The following is an 18,374-nucleotide window of genomic DNA, read 5'->3' as shown; positions in this document are numbered from 1 at the left end:
GGGAAGTCAGTATGGTCCACGGACGTGGATATGGAATTGTGAGTCGCTGGATATTATCAAGTAGAATAGAATACATAGTCTAGGCAATTGCCTTCCTGCCCCGCATGCATTAGTATGGTGTACCCCCGAAGCACGAAATACGACAACAGGAATTCAAAGACCCTCAAGCAAAAGGGCCAGCCACGAGAGTAATAATACACAAGTCGTCTGTGCTCAACCTAACAGAAAAAGAATCAAGGGGAGAGCACACACATGCACCCCCACAACCCATATCAACCATCGAATTCACTCCCCAAGTCCCAGAAAAGCCCGACCTAAACCTTCAACCCCCAACTCCTCCCAACGCCAACAAGCGTATTCCCCAAAAACCCCACACACTGCCCCAGCACCTCGACCTTCCCCGCAATCGCCTCGCGGTCCTCAAACCGGCGCTGCACGAAAGCCGCCGTCTCCGCCAGATCCGGCGTCGGGTCGCGGGTCATGACGACCTCGGCACTGGCGTAGATGGCCGACACGGCCAGGCGGCGGGAGTACCAGCTCGCGTCGACGGCGGAGTCCCCAGCCAGCGAGAGGATGTCGCTCGACAGCGCGTGGAGTTCCGTGAGGGCGAGGGGGATGTTCGCGAGGAGGGACATTTGGGCCAGGGCCTAGGAGTGGATTGCTCGTCAATACGACATGATACTTGGACGGTTGTGTGTATATACTGTACGCATGTATTCCCTAGCGCGGGGATGCAAGACGGACGGGACGACCGGATCGGCACGGTACGTTGGGAAAGGGAAGGGGAGGCGGGGGGCACTTACATCCTGCCACTGGGTCCGGATGTCGGCGTTCATGTGCAGTCGTTCCAGAATCAAGATGCGTGTTTTCGCGGCGACGTCGAGCTGTGAGGGTTCGAGGCCGCGGGAGGCCGCGGCGCGCTGGAGGAGCGTGCCTTCTTCGACTTTGCCGCGTAGCAGGCCGCGTCGGCTCGCCAGCCAGAAGAGGATGAGGTCGAATTCGCCGCGGGGGAGGAGTTGGACAGAGACATCGAGGAAGCCGGCATCGCGGGCGCCGAGGGCGAGCGATGTGGCTGTGAAGCCGTGTTCTGGGATGTGGGGGAGGGCGGCGGAGAGGATTGCTGTTTGGCTGTTGGTGTATTCGTGATCTGGGAGGCGAGGGTGAAGGGCGGAGTGGTAGTGCCGGGATGGGACGGGTGTTCGTGAGGGTGTTGAAGGAGTGTGTGTTTGTGGAGCTAGGCGGATGGGCCGAGCAAATGCAGTGGATGATACGGCGGACGAGGAAGGGCGGAGGCAGGTTGTTGAGGCGCAAGCACGTCTAGGGAGACACCGAGCGAGAGAAGCCATGGTGGGTGGTGGGAGGATCGAGTTTACAGGTTAAATTCACACGAGGTGCAAGTAAAGTTGAGTAAAGTTGAGTAAAACCGGGCCGGGATCTGCACGTGCACGGAGCACAGACACTTCTTTTTCCATTCTAAGCCGAACAGATCGAAACTCCGTTTTGCAGAACAAGAGAACATGGTGGGAATAAGGGAATCATCGGAGAGAAAGCAAACGACGAGAGAGAAGAAACACCACTGGACCCTCCATCCCCAAGTCCAATCATGCTGCTTTCTTTACATGATCTGGTCCTGTGTGATACCAGCTGTCGGCTCTGCACCCTCCATCATATCCTCGGGTCCACCGCCTACGTTCAGGTACTTGACAAAGGTGATGCCTAGAGGGCGGCCACCGTACTGATAGCCCGTGAACTTGGCTGTATAAATATTAGCGTGGCCCCCAACGCATGATTGAGAAAAGGATGACCTACCAATGGCAGTCTCGGCTGTCTCAGGAGAGTCGAATTCAACGACACCAGTGCCACGGGAGCGGCCATTGGGCTCGTACTGAATCTCGGCCTTCTCAACCTTGCCGATAGTCGAGAACAGGTCAATCAAGTCCTCGTTGCAGGTGGACCATGGCAGCTGTCATATAGTCAGTACCGACGGGTGCAGAGATACAGGCTCTCGGCACTTACGTTGCGAACGTAGATAACGGCGCTCTTATCGCCACCAGAGGTAGCAAAGTCGGTGAAGGGGTTCGGGGGAACCGAAGCGACAGGAGCGGGGGCGTTATCGAAACCACCTCCGAAACCAGGAGCACCGCCAAAGCCACCACGGAAACCACCACCGTAGCCGCCCCGACCACTGAAGCCTCCGCGGCCACTAAAGCCACCACGGGCGCCGAAGCCACCGTAGCCGCCCCGACCACCACCAAAGCCCACACCACCAGCGAAGCGATCTTCACGGACTTCCAGGTGCCGACCTTGCCAGTCATACCCGTTGAATTGGGCAATAGCATTCCGTGCATCGTCAGGAGATTCGAAAGCAACGATACCAGATCCCTTAGGGCGGCCGGTTGGGTCGGTGTGGACATCGGCACGGATGACGGCACCCTGCTGGGCTGGAATAAAGGGATTCAAGTCAATTCACCAAGCGCTCACAAGATAATTCAATGCAACGCAAGCAGAGGGGGACGATAGCTCTAGCCGCTTGGGCCATCGTGGTACTTACCCGCTTGGCGGAACAAGTCCTTCAAGTCCTGCCAACCCACATTGAAAGGGAGCTACATCGACTGGTTAACACAGCCTATCTCGCCGATTAGTAGAACGGGAGCTGAGGAGAACAAACGTTGGACACATAGAGCTGGCGGCCCCCGCCGCCCGGGGCGCCACCAAATCCACCACCGAAGCCACCGCGGGCTCCGCCGAAATCGCCGCGGGGAGGACCACCGATGAAACGGGGTTCAGCCTCACGGTCCTACAAGGGTGGTTGGTCAGTACAGAGTGGATGCAGATGCTTCATCCGTGCATACCTCGCGAACGTAGACGAGACGACCCATCAAGTTTTGGTTGCTGAGCGTGTTGACTGCATTTTGTGCTTGGTCCCTCGTTGCGTATTCCACAATCCTAAAGCGCGTTAGCAGCGGCCAAGATGAATAGACGGCTTCAAGACTCACCCGCATCCCTACAATTTCCGGACAACCAGGCCCAGCCCGTCAACCCAACAGTCCATGCAAAAGAACCAGAAAACCACGAAAAATCAGGGAGTAGAAAGGGAACCAGCCACTCTACGCATTGGCGCCCACCTTCGACATTCCATTCGGAAGAAGTAACACATCGGCAAAGAGAACCTCTCCAGCTGTACGATCGAGAATACACCACCGGTCAGCCTTCCATCACAGAAAAACGACAATCGCACGACGCGATGCAACATAGGACCCTGGCTCACCCTGTCTCATAAAATCTTTGAGGTGATGCCACTTGACATCGTAGGACAAATTGCCCACATAGACCCGGCGGTCTTGCTGGGACGAGTCGCGGACGGATTGCATCATATCTTCCTTAGCGGCGGAACGATCCTCAAATGTTCTGCCCGACGCGTAACCACTGCGTCCACCGTACGGAGAACCCGACGTTGCAGGAGCACCAGAAGCACTCAACGGAGACCGCGAACGGCGATCGTTGCGACGGTAGTCGTCACGGCTGCGCGAGCGACTGCGTGGGGAGTACGAGCGACGGCCACGTCGGGGACTGCGAGAAGAACGACGACGGGGCGAACGGGACCTCTCACGCTGCAAGCGGTCAGAGTCAGGGAATCCAGCAGACATTTAAAGCGAGAAGAAAGGGAAATCGGCGGGAGGGCTAGTTTGCGCAAGTATGAAACGAGGACCGGACAAGACGGGGGGATAGATGTGGAGCAAAACAGTGTGAAAAAGAGGGCGCGCAAGATCCACGTTTCGGGGCGATCGGAGGGACCTTGGGGTCAGGTGACTGGGCGGCTGAGACCATGCGAATCGAGGACCCCGGGGCACTGCGGTCTGCAGTCGGCACACACCGCGCAATCCCAAAAATCCAGTGTTGGATGAAGGCGCATTGTCAAAGTGCCTCCTCACCTCCGTCCCCGAAGGTGATAGAGGTTCCCTGAGCTCGTTGAGGATCTCCGGGCACGTTTGATCGATGAATGCTTTCCGCCCCCGCACTGACCATCCCGTCGCGGATAGTCGATGGGACTCAGCACCATCGCGTCGATCGCATTTGCCCAGAACGGGAGTAAAGAGGGAAGAGGGGGAAAAGTAGAACACTCCAGACAGAGCCAACTTACTTGATATGGACGGTAAACGTCGGCTGAAAAGGCGAAGGGAAGCCGGTTAGCGAACAAGAAAGCGATAAGGGGGAGATTGAGAGGAGAAAGAAGGGGGAAAGGCGGGAGGGGAAAGATGAAAGGATCAGGCGTCAAGGTTCACTCTGGGGGGTGCGGCAAACGATGATTGGATGGAGGGCTGGAATGGCCGAGGGGAGCTGAGAATGTACCAAGGGGATGAGAGTAACGAGTAATACAGGATACGCCAAAAGGAAAGGTGAGAAAGCTGTGCAGGTGCAGAGGGAAACCCACCCATGATGAGGACGCGCGCGCGTAAAGGCAGCTCGACGTGATACAGACGGATTGGAGTGACGCTCGGCGTGGGAGGAGGAAAAGTCGAGGGGGGAGGAAGAGGGAGAAGTTGGAGTTGGAAGCGCGGGAAGAAGAAGATGAAGTTCGTTGTTTTGGTTTACCAGAAATCTGATACTGTCGAAACGGACCCCACCGCCTGGGGAGTACGGCGCCGTACGCTGGCTGTATACTATACATTCTATCCTACTATGCAATCCCTGCTGCCACCAAGTACCAGTGAACTCCCTGTCCCGAATGCAGTTCTATGCATGGCAAGCGCCGTGGAGCAAACATTACCGCGCCCGTCTGCAGTGTCACCCGTTTCATGAGCTGACTGGCCGAGCCCGCGCGTGGGTGATTGCATGTATTGCTTATACTCTATCAAATGCCACGCCCCAGGAAATCATCCAGGAAAGAGGTCATTGTGAACACGAATCCATTTGGCATTTCTCAAGCTCTAGATGAATGGAATAAAGAAGTAGAGGGAAAAAAGAAATTGAAACTATATGAACGAAAGCGTAGGTGATCAACACCTGAGGACTCAAGAATCAAACAGTCAAATAGACAAGCCCAGTTTGCGCCTCACCCGAAACGAACGCCTGCCAGTCGATACCTGGCTATGGAACTGGATGATACCTCGCAGTTCCAGAACGAGCGGTCCAAAACGCCTAAAAGCAAGCTAGGACGATTGTAGAAGAGGTGTGAATGGGTGTGGGGGCAGGTGTACATGTACAATGAGAAGTGTTCAGATGATAATGAAGGGGAGAAAGGAAATATGAAATGAGATGGTAAAATAAAGGGAAACCAGGTGAGATGAACCAAGGGCAAAAAAAAAAAAAAAGATCAAATAGATCGAGGGAGAAGGGAAGAAGATCAGGCAGCCACGTTGGTTCGAGGGAACCGGCCCGGGATCTTCATATCAATGGCCACCACACTGTCCTGCTTGGGACGCGAGAGGTCAGGACCAGTTTTGGCACTTCCGCCAGCTCCTTGTGCAAGGAATCCATCCTCATATGGAGCAGACCCAGCAGCTACAATGTCATTGGTGTCCTGCGTATCATCTACAGAGGTGGCCAGAGTATTGCTCGTGTAGTCTGTAACGTTGGTGTTGGTCGGCGCCGTGGACACACTCTCGCGGCGAGTCACCTGTGGAGGAGCTGAGTTCTCACGGCGTTCTGCTACACCGGCGATACCTGACATGGCCGCAACAGAGGCATGGTCTCCATCAGATCGAATCTCGCGGTCATCTGGGTGGGAGGAATCGAGCTGCTGGCTCTCTTGCTGTTTGGCCCCAATGGCGGACGGTCCGATCCATTCCCCGTAATAGCTGTCATGCCGACTCATGCGGGACCGAGATGGGTCCGCGGGGCTCTCAGTGACCCGTCGAGGAGATGCATCTCGGTTGTTGTTGTAGAACCTTGAGCTGCCCGCAACCGCAGCGTCGCCATCCGGATAAGACCCAGCCGCTGCGATCATCTCTCTGCCAGTGGAGCTATCACCGCTGGATGGGGACAAAGGTGTCTGAAGGTGTCGGTCAATCTGAACATCGCTGGGGAAGGCACCGCCGGCTTGGCGAGTGGCAGACATCGGCCGCTCTTGAGCGAGAACCACCGACTCGGCAGAGTACGGGGTACGGTCGGCCTCGTCATCCTCCATCGCTTCGCTGTTGGTGGACATGCCGCTCACGCTGCGCACATGTCGACGAACAAAGGCATTGCGCGCCTCGCCTGTCTTGCTGATCAAGCTCTCGATGTCCTCATACCACGACATCATAGTCTCGTGAGACTCGGCACGGAACACCCATGAATGACCGCGGTGCATTGCACCAGTCTGGCGGCCTTTCAGCATGAACTTGTGGGAGCTTGAATCCTCTTGAGAATGCGAGCCAAGCTTCTGCTCAGGTAGATACAGTGACATGACGGGAGTCTGCCATGCGACACGGTCTGCCGACTTGTACTCGTGCAGATGAGTCGGAGACAGGACATACCTAAAAAGTAAACGGTCAGATCGGGCCAAAGGATTACACAAGATGAGAAGACTAACCAGCCAGGTGTATAACTCTTCAAATATTTGCTCTTGCGCTCCAACATGCCGGCGCGTACCTCTACCGCAGCGGGGTGGTCTTTGCCGGAGTAGGTGATGCTCTCGACATTTCGGAGAGGAATCCGAGGGTCGACGAGCTCATCGGTGTTGGCGACAAACGCATTCCACTCATGGTCCTGAGGCATCGAGATTGGGCCCACCCGAAGCTTCTCCACAGTGTCATAGGCCTCGTCGGCTTCCCGCTTAAGGATGCTAGCATACGCATTGTACGCCTTTTGGATTTCGCTGACCACAATCGATTCCAGCTCGCGACCCGAGTTCTCCAGGTTCAGGAACGCCTGCGATCCGTCAGTCCGATCATTCTCTGTTGTCTTCTGAGTATAAAGTGTCACATACCCGATGCAAATAATTTTCCTCTTCGATCTGCTTCTCAACCTGGCGCTCCACGTTCAGGCGCATCAAGAATGGGTCGCCTTTCCCGGAGGTCGCAGATGGATCAGTGTCCACGAAACCCAAGGATTCATGAAGGTTGCGCACCGCCTTGCGCGTGGCGTCAATCTCCTTGTCGACCGTGTTCTTGAAGTCGCCTGACAAGCTCTTGATCTCCTTGGTTTTCTTCTGCAAGTCACTCCGAAGGCCGGTCAGTTGGCTGACGACCTCAATTTCCACCTCCACGGCCTTGTTGGCCTCGGTATACCCTTGGCGATGGAAGTCGCGGAGGATCTCGGTCGCGTCGGCGAGACCACCCGACTGCAAGAAAGCCGGGGGAATGGACTGGTTGTTGATGACATTGGAGGCGGAGAGGAACAGCTTGGACCGGGTTTCGTAGGATTTCTGTACTTCCTTGAAGAAGACGATCAAGTCCTTCAAGATCTTGCGCCACGCTTCAGAGTAACGGTCAGCTTTGAATGAGGGTCGAATGGAAGCGGACCGGCTCCGCGGTCTGCATTTCTGCCCCTCCGTATATTCACATACCTTGAAAGCGATTGGCGAGAACCTCGGTCGGGTTACCGGTGGTCGGAATTGGCACGACGAAGGCGCTATTCATATCCTCCGTGCCGTCAGGATTGTACTTTTCGCGGTCGCCCAGGCTCAAACTCCTCACACTCCCGGCGCGGAGGGAGCGACGGCTCCCATTGCGTCGCAGACTCCCTTTCTTGCTGAGCGAGGCCTTCTTGCGCAAGGTACTCGAGCGGGTCGGGGTGGGCGACTGGACGCGGGACATCTGCGAGGCGGAGCGCTGCACGCCCGACGCGGGGCCGTCCAGCATGACAGAGCTGTGGTGGCTGGCGGTCTCAAAATCCTCCTTGAAGCGGGGGTTATGCGGGATCTGCGTCTGATCGAGAGCGCTAGGGCCGTAGGCCGAGCCGGTGCCGGCGTAGGAGCTGGGTCGAGACAAGGAGCGGACGGTGCCGTAGCCGCGACCCAGGATGCCCTGGTCGCTGGAATGCGGGAGTGAGTATGCATCCTGCACCGGCGTCTGTGGCCGCGCGGTCATGGCCATGACGGGAACGTGGATTGGAGGGTCGTTCTTTGGGGATGCAGATGCAGTGTCCCGTTTTCGGAGGATAAGGGGGGGAGTGGGCGAGGGTGCGGACGAGGAAGATGTGAAGTGAAGACGTCCGGTGATGGATCAGGAGAATTTCTTGGGTCTTTTTTTTTACTCTAGAGCCAAAGGGAAACGATGCAGAACACTAAGGCCCGATCACGTATGGGGCGCTTTTTTTCTCCTTGGTGGTTACCAGGGTGAATCGGGGGGTTCTTTGCGGGGAGGTTCTGTAGAACGTTCGAACAGGCTTGAAGAAACGCCGGAGATCAGCTCGCCCCACTCGAGCGACTATCGAAGGACTGCGCGAGAAGGATGTGAAAAAGCGTGCCGCGATGGAAAAGTGAGCGGCGTTCGCGAGGGGCATGAAGCAAATAAGTTATGAAATGCGGCGTCCGAAATGACGTCTACGATGAGAGGAGGGGGGGGAGAATGCGATCAGGGAGTGATGGGAGTGATGACGAGAGCTAATCCCGTCAGTTACCAGTCTACACCCTCCGGCAAGGCCGGCACCAGCGATAGAAATGGCCACTTGACGATGGTATTGCGAGGCCCGCAAGAGGGGGGGAATTCACCTCTCCTCGAAGCTAATTCGACTGCGCTCGCGATGGTTGACGTATGGGACTCTCCGGAAGTTTGAGCCGGAGGCACTAAGGGCTATGAATTATGATGGGATGATGGATGGTTTACGGAGGATACAGAGGAGCTCGAGAGTTGGGCTCATTGGTGCATGTCCAGGGGCGATTGAAAAGGGGGAAATCAACGAAGGAAATGAGTATTAATTATAGTATGCTACTAACTACTATAACTATACGTACCTAAGTCCAGACATATATTACATAGGGCAGGTTTTGCAATCCGGCTGCCTGGGCGTGGCTGACGACGGTGGCTGGGCTGCGCACCGAGGCTTATAGATGGAGTACCTCTGCCCTGGTAGAGATGTCCTTACTGACGGAGGTACCGAGCTTAGCCCCCTGAGTATCGCCGATGTAATCGATCCACCCGATCTGTGGCTCAGCAGGGAAAAAGGGGGAGCTTTAGTTAAGTTATGCGCTGGTGAACACTGCATGACGTCGGGATCGTGAAGTCGCCGATTTCTCAAGCCATCTGGGTCGTCTGGCTCTACCGATGGAGCATTTCATGGGTTCCTCTCAACCCACTGGTATACTTGGTATACTTCACCTGCTTCCCCCCCCCCCTTACAGCATGCATGTCGCCCGGCGCTTCCGAAATGCACGTCTTCAACGTGGTTCTCTCCGATATTATGACCTCTTCGGGTGCATGGGAGGGGAACTGGTGAACTCTGTTTGTGATCGTCCCATGGTGGCAACCTAAGCGATCCATAAAAATCTGCATGCAGATAGGAAGAAGATACCTGCACTCGGATCAAGATGGGCGATGATGGTACTGTCACCCCGACACTTGATTTGCCTTGTCATACTCGGTAGAAAAGTTCCCCGGCACATTGCTTCTTGAGGCCGTAAATTGAAGAAGTTACAATGGATATCGATCTCAGCATGTGGGCCTCCTGGTTTTGAGGTCTTTGTGGAAATTCCGTGCTCAAACTGCAGTATGGCGGATTCTATATAGGCCAGTCCTTTGGTTGTTCTCGAGTTTGATATATCGGCACCGTCATTGGCCGCCCCGACAGGTTCCCCTCCGCGGGAGGTGATTCACTCCACACCCCTAAGCATCCCATAACGTATACCTGCGGAGTGGTGTATTGCCATGTTAAGAATGCTGCAGACGGTTACTATCCCGATGATTTGTGGCCGAATTCCCAATTCCCACCGGAAAGAGGCACTACACTACCGTCGTTGCAGAGGACTCGGAGAGTGCAGGAACCTGAGGTCCCCTCTCCTCCCCCTTCTACGTCTCACACAGTTCAGACAGAAGAAAAAACTTGCTCGGATTTGGCGTGTCCGGAATGCTAGAGAGGTAACCATGATAAAGGGGGATAATTTACACAACGCGACCGGAAAGAGGCGGGCAAGATGGGATCGGGACATCAAGAATAAGGAATGATTTATGAGGCAGGGACTGGGGATTGGGGCACCTCGATGCCATATGCCTCCTTAATCCGCTCAGCCCGGCGCTCCTCGTAGTTTTGTCCGTAGATACCTGCAATATTTGGGTTAATATCAGACAGCACAATCGCCCTCGCAATCGTAAACATACCACGTCCCTCGCCCAACTCAGCAAAGGTCTGCTCCGCAGGGGTCTGGAAGGCCTTCCGCAGCTTCTGTCGGCGTTCGAACTCGTCACCCTCCCGGTCCTTCTTATATCCAAACAACGTTCCTCCAGTGTACTCGAACGCGGCCATCGCCGTCGACAATGCGACACCGTAGCCCAGCAGGGCGGGGAAAGTGCGAGCTATAAGCATGTGAGCAAACATTCCTCATCCCCAGCCGTTTGCCAACAATAGGTGTTTCCAGTACTAACCTCGCAGACCCAGGATGGCACCAGAGAAGAAGCCACCCACTGCGGTGTTCCAAGGATCCTCCTGTTCCCGAAGATTGGCGGAAGCGGTCTTCACGAAAGAATAGGTACCACCCATCGCGGCTACAATGGGCGTTCACAATCAGCATTGGACATGTCTAAATGATCTTGCAGTGCGGTCATACCAAATATTCCGATTGTACCGCCGCTGCGGATGAACACGCCGAGGGGGCCCACATTCTGCCTGGTCAGAGTGTTCTGAACAGCCGAGGCGAAAAGACCAACACCACCAGTTAGCGTTGTGGCCTTGATTGCTGCAGATACTGCATCCTGTGGGTGATAGCTGTGATCCTGGGCGTGGTGTGCCATGGCGTCTATGGAAGGATAGAGCTGTGGTGATGGATGTAAGTCGAGATGGGATTTCGGATGTGACCTGCGCCCCAGACCGCCTGCTATATCCGTTGTGGTTCTGCCGAATTACACCGCCCAATATGCGGCCCGTGCGCAACATTAGAAGCTCAATACATATCAGACGGAACCCAGCTCGAGACGCGTTCTCTCAGGTGTCTCCTTTTCTTTTCTTCGCTTTCTGGCTTCCTCTGCAGTTGCTTCGTGTGTTCTTGATCATTCCTTCATACCTACATCGCTGTTCCAGCACATTCACATCGTGTCCCCAAGCTTGCCGCCCACTGGCGCCCAGTGCGGTGGTGGGCTCCCCGCTGCTTCTCCGCCAGCAGTATCTCGTCACATTGGAGAACAGTCCATCACGCGCACATCAGATTCGTGGTATCCTATTAATTTGCTGGGTTCTATGTGCCATGCAACTGGGCTCCCATATCTGCTGTATTTGCTTTGACCACCCGAGGGAGCGCTTTCATCGACTTAAGGCTGTGCGCTCAGACCAACTCGCACTATGACGTTCCTTCAAAGAGGAGGTAATGAACCGCGAACAATGTGCCTGAAATACAATAAATATTGAATGGTAGTACTGACATGATCATCACAGGCAAGACTGCCCCGCGGTTGGCAGAGGATATCCAGTTGTACGATACTGCGCACCCCCCAGGCACCGGCCGCAACTTGCTTTCAGAGGTTCCCCCGGTGTACCCAGCACGATATGACGGACCTCTCGATTACTTAGCAGTTGGTGGATGCCGACATACCTATGTTACCAAGACAAATCAAACCTCTCTGGTGAAGGGTGAGCACCGACATGGACCGAGAACGTCGTCAAAGGTGGCGGCCATGTGCTCCAAATGCCGTTGTCACCTAGAGATTGTGGTCAATCACACAGGCGGTGGCATGTTGGATATACACAGTCTATCACACCACATCCATCACCTGGTTTACAAATCAGGAAGACAGAAGAACACTATGACGCTGGGAGAAGTGACAGACACTGGTCAGGTAGCTGAGACATTCTACTATGAATGCTCCGACTGGTCTTGCTCCGCGACGGTGTCTCTACGAATCCTGTCACCACTGCTGAGCCCAGAAAATGTACGCTTGTTAACCGACCCGGATATGATTCGCAAACGAGCAGATGAGGCGTTCGCCGCTCAGCCAACGCGCCTGGAAGGCATAGCCCATCCTCTACCTACCACTGTCCTGGAGTTACTGCGTTTCTATCTCCTCAATGCTCTTCATAACCATGAACGCAGCAAAACCTTCCCTGCTCACAACAAGCGATTCATGGTTGCTTTTGGAATGAATGGGAATCCTTGTAAAGAACTGCTGGAGTTCCTTGGTTTCTCCTACCTTGAGGTTCGTGGTCATCTGATTTTAACCTTCTCATTTCTCATCTCATTTTGACACTCTTCAGAGCCAGCGTTCCTGGGAACCTCCCCAGACGGATCCCGACGCAGTCAAGCCATATCAGGATACAGTCTGTATCTTTATTGACGATGTCATTCATGAACTGGTCGCCTTGGCCAACAGCCGCCCAGCTGCGGAAAAGAAAGAAATGCATATTCCTCCGTTGCCACCGTTTTCAAAGGACGACATCTTTGACGCTCTAGAAGCATCGGATTGTTTGTATTTTCCCGAAAGACCTGAGTGGTATTGCAGCTGACCAATCGTTATCAGACCCAAAAGCCTTGCGCGCGAAAGACTTTCAAATGCCAAATGCCCCGTATGCCTTCATTTACCCATACTGTACTGAGAATTCATCTCTAAACTTTTTTTTACTCTAGAGTCTATGAAGACCTTGGGACTCTAGAGGATATGTCTGCCGCCATGATCGTGGATGCATACCACCGCCAGGTCGTAGTGGATCCATCACGGGGACCGTTCTACCTGAAATGCCTGAGGACAATTGGCCTTTTACGAGGTGGCAGTGATTGGGAAATCATCGACCAGGCTGTCCAGGTGGCCTATTCGGAAGGGAAGTATACTACAGATGATGTCGAGGAGGCATACAAATACTTTGGCCTCTGCCATGATGATCCCAATCTCACCGAGGATAGCATTATCGGGAAGTTCTACGCCTTTTTGAGTTCCACCAGTCAGGAAGCAGAAACAAGGACTCAATTATGGCGGATCGGCCAAAGCCGTGGGAGCGAACGTATCAAGGCTGCATCAGAAGACCGTGAGCTGACTCCAACATCATATTGTCTGAAGCTTGCTAATCATTCGAAACAGGCGTTACTACGGTTGAACAAGCCCATGTCTTTCTTGGAGTTGATGACCACACACCTGATGACTTTATCATAACCATGTACACTGCAAAGGTAGGGTGGCTTGATTGGGACCGGTGATCAACTTGCTGATATTTTCGCCCCAAGGTCAATGATAGTCCAGCGGTCAAAGAACTGGCAGACAAGGCAGTTCGACTCATTGCAGAATCTCGCAAGTCTGAAGGCCTGATACATTTCCTCAGCACGGGCGAGACCATCGCTAGTGAAATGGATATCGGAGATGCATATCGCTTGCTTCAGATTCCGGATCGTACTGCGGACGAGGGCGCTGTCATGGCTGCCTACACTATCTGCATTGATGACAATCCCGGGCAGACCGAAATCTATGGGCGCGCATTGGGTATCATTGCGAAGGAGATGGACAGTACCGTGCTGAAGAGCATGGCCGGGATTACTGCAGAATCAGATGTTAACGTCGCTGACTGGCCTGTCGGCTTGCAGAATATCGGCAATACTTGCTACCTCAACAGCCTTCTACAATTCTACTTTTCGGTTCTACCATACCGAGAGATGGTTCTCAATCTCGACAAATATCAAATGGACCTTGGCGACGAATCGGGCTTGGCCGCGAAGCAGGTAGGCTCCCGCAAAGTGACCGGGAAGGAAATCGAACGGTCACTTAAATGTGCGTTTTCAAACCATTGAGTCCCGGGCCGCGCTGAACCGCAAACTTACATTTTTAATTTTTAGTTCTTCAAGAGCTCGGTGTTCTGTTCCGGGAGATGATTGCCTCGCCTAGCCCCTCGGTCACCCCCGAGCAGGAGCTTGCCCGACTGACTTTAATCAGTCCCGGAAATGAGGCGGCCATACGTCGGAGATCATCCGCCACTGCTGTGCAATCTCGGGGTCTTGGTAATATCGACGGGGCCCCCATATTAGGCCCGCTTGGACCCCCTCAGCTCATAGCTGATGACCAGGCGATGACTTCCGATGAGCAGGCTGAAGGTGCACCGAAAGCGCCTGATGATAGCGACGCGGAAAGCGAAACAACGTTGTTCCTTGAAGGCAATGGAGCCAACAAACTCCCCACTTCTGCTGACCCAAACAGCGAAGAATACGAGACCGTCACTCCCTTGGTGAAGCCCGAGCCTCCCAATCGTCCACCGCCAGTACCCCCACGACCTGAGCCAAACTCGAATCAGGAAAATGATCGATACAAGCAACTGATTGAGGAACTTGAGATGGGTGCCCAGCAGGATGTGACAGAAGTGATCAACAATGTCCTCTTCCAGAGCCAGTGCGCCATCAAGCCTCGATCCATTGCCAGCGACGGTGAACAAGTTGATCAGATCAAGGAGTAAGAAGTGAATAAGAGCAGCTAACTTGATCACATGCTAATGTTTCTTTTAGTTTATTCTATGGTCAGACTCGGTCATACATTTCCACCCAAGGGGGCATACGGTCGAAGGAGGAGCGGTGGTGCGATATCAAAGTTGACGTGGCCAGCGGGCCTCGCGATATTTACGCTGCAATCGATGGTGCTTTCGATGTTCAAAAGATCAGCGTGGAGAATTCTGAAGCCGAGCAGTATGGTGCGATCACCAAGCTCCCCCCGATTCTTCAGATTCAGGTGCAGCGCGTCCAGTTTGACCCCGTGAGGAAGACTTCGTTCAAGTCCATAAACCACCTCCAGCTGGTAGATACTATCTTCATGGACCGTTACATGGACACCCAGCGGTCGGAAATTCTGGATCGACGGCGTGAATGTTGGGAGTGGAAGAGTACCCTCAAGTCACTCGAGGCCCGCAGGGCTGAATTGCTCCGCACACAGGTATAAAATGAAGCCAACCACCCGTGCATTCTTTCCTTGGTATTGCGAACTTGGGTGGGCTAACACATTGATGCAGGAAAACGACAGTTGCGACATGTCATCCCTCTTTCAGGGTGCCAAGGACATGTTTGACAACTCTGATCTGTTCGGCGATGAGATTCTGTTCCACGACCAGGATACGCCTCACGATATCGAGACCTCTATCTTGGATGATATCAAGCAGTACATGGACGATGACTCTGGACTCGACAAGCTTGAGGCTCAGCCAGGGCTCCCTTTCGAACTTGAGCAGACTGCCGAGGACGTTAATGCCGAGCTGAAGTGTGAGGATCCCGACATTTCTTTTTTTTCCCAGGACCTTCCAACTCAACACGATACTGACGAGCGGGAAGCCATTGATGAGAACATCCTGAACGTGCAGACAATGATTGCCAACCAGTTCACCGAATTCAAGAACCTTCCGTACCAACTCTATGCAGTCTTCGTGCATCGCGGATCCGTATCTTTCGGGCACTACTGGATCTACATCCGCGATTTCCAAAACAACATCTGGCGCAAGTACAACGACGAATACGTGACCGAGGTCCGGAACCTAGACGAGATTTTCTACAATGTCGCCGACGCCAATCCGCCCACACCCTACTTCCTTGTCTACGTCAACGAAAAGATGAAAGATCGCCTTGTGGATCCTGTCTGCCGCGAGATCCTTACAAACACGCCACCTGAGATGACGGAGGAGGTCCCCTTGTATCCCACGGACGGCATGAACATGGACCTGACGTTTGATCAACCGGCAACTCAACCCGTCGAGTCGGCTGCGGGTGAGGACTCTGGGGATATCGAAATGGAAGAACAGACCAGTGAGTTGCGCAGTGATGGCCAGTACTGCTAAGCAGCTGGCGCCATACAGTTAATGGACTTTTGATGACCGCATATGCCCTCACGTTTCTTTCCCCTTCATGAGCCACGTCTTGTCTATGCGCCCTTTGCATGAGCCCGGAGATCTTTCGTGTACATATTACAAGATACCATGAACCCCAAATATGTTAGAGTCAGGAGCTTCACTGTTCACAAGCTAAGACAACCCCAGATTGGGACGATCACTTCCAATTATTGGATTAAGGGTGGATCGGCTGACTCAGCCCCGTACCAGCGGCCCGCGGATCGGAATCGGATCGGCTGTGGATTTCGGCTGTCTGCTTCTCCAGTACTAAGTAGAGACATGCGAACAGAGCCACGGAAAAAGAAGGTGGGAAGCAAGGATATCAAGCGATACAGACGTATCGCTGAAAGATCATATCTTTCATTGACTCTGACAATTGCCCCGTTCCAAGAGCCTTATCGAATCTATCGTATCTCGATGTCGAGGTCACCGCCCATAGCAACCGGCACTTTGCTGGGGAAGACCAACCGGATAAACGAAGAACATCCCGGGTTTGGCTCCGCGCTCGTTGCCGCCCCGGAACTATAAGAGCTGCCCACTGCCGGCATCAGTCTTGCCTCCGCACTGCTGCTGCGTTCTCTGCTGGCCCTCCTACTTTTTGTTTCCTCGCATCTCACCTTATTGTCTGGCCATTACAGCGATTCACAATGCCTTCCCAAGTGGCAACGTGCCTGCGCATTGCGCGGCAGTTCTCAGCTGAACCGGCCAAGGTAACGTCTGCGAAATCTCCGGCAATGACCAGAAGCCTGCATACTGACTAGTCACTTGGGTCTACAGCACCAGCGATTTCTCGCGCGTGCCTTCTCCAGCAGCGTCCGCCGCGGCGCGATAAACAAGGTGTTCCCCTCGGCCGAGGAGGCCGTCAAGGATATGAAGTCGAACTCGACCCTGCTGGCTGGTGGATTCGGACTTTCTGGCGTCCCCGACACTCTCATTAATGCGGTGCGTGCCAACTTGTCGATCACTGGCCTGACCGTGGCCAGCAACAATGCCGGTGTGGACGGATCTGGACTCGGCCTGCTCCTGCAATCTAAGCAGATCAAGAAGATGATCGCCAGTTACGTCGGCGAGAACAAGACCTTCGAGCACATGTACCTGACCGGCGAGATCGAGCTAGAGCTAACCCCCCAGGGTACTCTAGCGGAGCGGTGTCGCTCCGGTGGTGCGGGTGTGCCTGCATTCTACACTCCCGCGGCCTTCGGTACTGTCGTGCAGACCGGTGACCTGCCGCTGCGCCACAACAGTGATGGCACTGTCGCGCTGTACAGCCAGCCGCGCGATGTCAAGGTGTTCGACGGCAAGAGCTATGTGATGGAAGAGGCCATCAAGGGCGACTACGCCTTCGTCAAGGCCTGGAAGGCTGACAAGCTGGGTAACTGCCAGTTCCGATATGCGGCGGCCAACTTCAACGGCGCCATGGGTCGCAACGCCAAGATGACCATCGTCGAAGCCGAGCATATCGTCGAGCCTGGCGAGATTGACCCGGCTGCGATCCACCTGCCCGGTATCTATGTCAAGCGCGTGATCCAGAGCACTACCGAGAAGAAGATCGAGAAGTACACCTTCGCTAAGGAGGAGGGTGCCGATACCTCTGCCCTAGGCAAAGGTGACACCGCTAATAAGCGCGAGCGTATTGTCCGTCGCGCTGCGAAGGAATTCAAGAACGGCATGTACGCCAACCTGGGCATTGGTATGCCTATGCTCGCCCCTAACTTCGTCGACCCCTCCGTCGAGGTGACTCTTCAGTCTGAGAATGGCATCCTCGGCCTCGGCCCCTACCCCAAGAAGGGCGATGAGGACCCCGATCTTATCAATGCCGGCAAGGAGACCGTTACGCTGAACCCCGGTGCTTCGTGCTTTGGCAGCGACGAGTCTTTCGGCATGATCCGTTCCGGCCGTATTGACCTGACCATCCTAGGTGCGATGCAGGTCAGCGCTAAGGGTGACCTGGCCAACTGTATGTCATATGAGCTTGATTCTTTTTTCTGACTAGAATTCCTGCTTACCATCCTTCACAGGGATGCTCCCCGGCAAGATAAAGGGCTTCGGCGGCGCCATGGATCTCGTCTCCAACCCCGCCAACACCAAGGTTGTCGTGACTATGGAGCACACCGACAAGAAGGGCAACCCTAAGATCGTCAAGCAGTGCGAGTTCCCGCTGACTGGCCCTGCTTGTGTCAGCCGCATCATCACCGACCTGTGTGTTTTCGACGTCGATTTCACAGACGGTCTGACCCTGATAGAGATTGCCGATGGCATCACCGTCGAGGAGGTCAAGGCCAAGACCGAGGCGCCATTCAAGGTCGCCGATGACCTCAAGCCCATGCTGTGAGATGTTTTTTTTGATGTTATATGCCTCCCTAAGCACGGGTATTGCCTGTTTTTGTTCTGTTGTAGCGGGCATTTGGGTTTTGTCGGGACACTGTATATAGGATATCTATCTATTTACCCGGAGTTGGTCTATA

The 18,374-nt window shown here is 54.3% G+C and overlaps 6 protein-coding genes across 6 annotated transcripts; 2 read left to right on the top strand and 4 right to left on the bottom strand.

The window, feature by feature from the left end:
• Positions 1–314: 314 nt before the first annotated feature.
• Positions 315–1,346, bottom strand: N7459_009959 (uncharacterized protein; the record flags this gene model as incomplete). Its single annotated transcript, XM_056949127.1, has 2 exons — positions 315–647; positions 804–1,346. 2 exons carry the CDS (start codon positions 1,344–1,346, stop codon positions 315–317), a joined length of 876 nt encoding a protein of 291 aa, XP_056796352.1.
• A 269-nt stretch (positions 1,347–1,615) lies between these two features.
• N7459_009958 (uncharacterized protein) lies at positions 1,616–3,647 on the bottom strand (the record flags this gene model as incomplete). Its single annotated transcript, XM_056949126.1, has 7 exons — positions 1,616–1,963; positions 2,017–2,441; positions 2,552–2,603; positions 2,853–2,946; positions 2,997–3,004; positions 3,126–3,178; positions 3,269–3,647. 7 exons carry the CDS (start codon positions 3,645–3,647, stop codon positions 1,616–1,618), a joined length of 1,359 nt encoding a protein of 452 aa, XP_056796351.1.
• A 1,697-nt stretch (positions 3,648–5,344) lies between these two features.
• N7459_009957 (SLM1 family PH domain-containing protein) lies at positions 5,345–8,018 on the bottom strand (the record flags this gene model as incomplete). Its single annotated transcript, XM_056949125.1, has 4 exons — positions 5,345–6,458; positions 6,515–6,852; positions 6,911–7,398; positions 7,490–8,018. 4 exons carry the CDS (start codon positions 8,016–8,018, stop codon positions 5,345–5,347), a joined length of 2,469 nt encoding a protein of 822 aa, XP_056796350.1.
• A 2,068-nt stretch (positions 8,019–10,086) lies between these two features.
• Positions 10,087–10,868, bottom strand: N7459_009956 (Tim17/Tim22/Tim23/Pmp24 family protein; the record flags this gene model as incomplete). The annotated part of the gene is made up of 3 exons (XM_056949124.1): positions 10,087–10,433; positions 10,503–10,622; positions 10,685–10,868. 3 exons carry the CDS (start codon positions 10,866–10,868, stop codon positions 10,087–10,089), a joined length of 651 nt encoding a protein of 216 aa, XP_056796349.1.
• A 544-nt stretch (positions 10,869–11,412) lies between these two features.
• On the top strand, positions 11,413–15,858 carry N7459_009955 (ubiquitin-specific protease UBP2; the record flags this gene model as incomplete). Its single annotated transcript, XM_056949123.1, has 10 exons — positions 11,413–11,434; positions 11,506–12,263; positions 12,322–12,529; positions 12,585–12,630; positions 12,692–13,086; positions 13,140–13,228; positions 13,283–13,820; positions 13,886–14,492; positions 14,546–14,966; positions 15,043–15,858. The coding sequence occupies 10 exons, from the start codon at positions 11,413–11,415 to the stop codon at positions 15,856–15,858; spliced, it is 3,900 nt and encodes a 1,299-aa protein (XP_056796348.1).
• Positions 15,859–16,556: 698 nt separating this feature from the next.
• On the top strand, positions 16,557–18,241 carry N7459_009954 (3-oxoacid CoA-transferase; the record flags this gene model as incomplete). The annotated part of the gene is made up of 3 exons (XM_056949122.1): positions 16,557–16,619; positions 16,687–17,866; positions 17,928–18,241. The coding sequence occupies 3 exons, from the start codon at positions 16,557–16,559 to the stop codon at positions 18,239–18,241; spliced, it is 1,557 nt and encodes a 518-aa protein (XP_056796347.1).
• Between the last annotated feature and the right edge of the window lie 133 nt (positions 18,242–18,374).

The sequence above is a fragment of the Penicillium hispanicum genome (genome assembly GCF_028827665.1).
Source record: "Penicillium hispanicum strain IBT 35686 chromosome Unknown utg000008l_segment0_segment0, whole genome shotgun sequence".
NCBI classification, from domain to species: Eukaryota; Fungi; Ascomycota; class Eurotiomycetes; order Eurotiales; family Aspergillaceae; genus Penicillium; species Penicillium hispanicum.
Note: the sequence above shows the minus strand (reverse complement) of the source record. Positions and strands in the feature narration are given on the sequence as shown.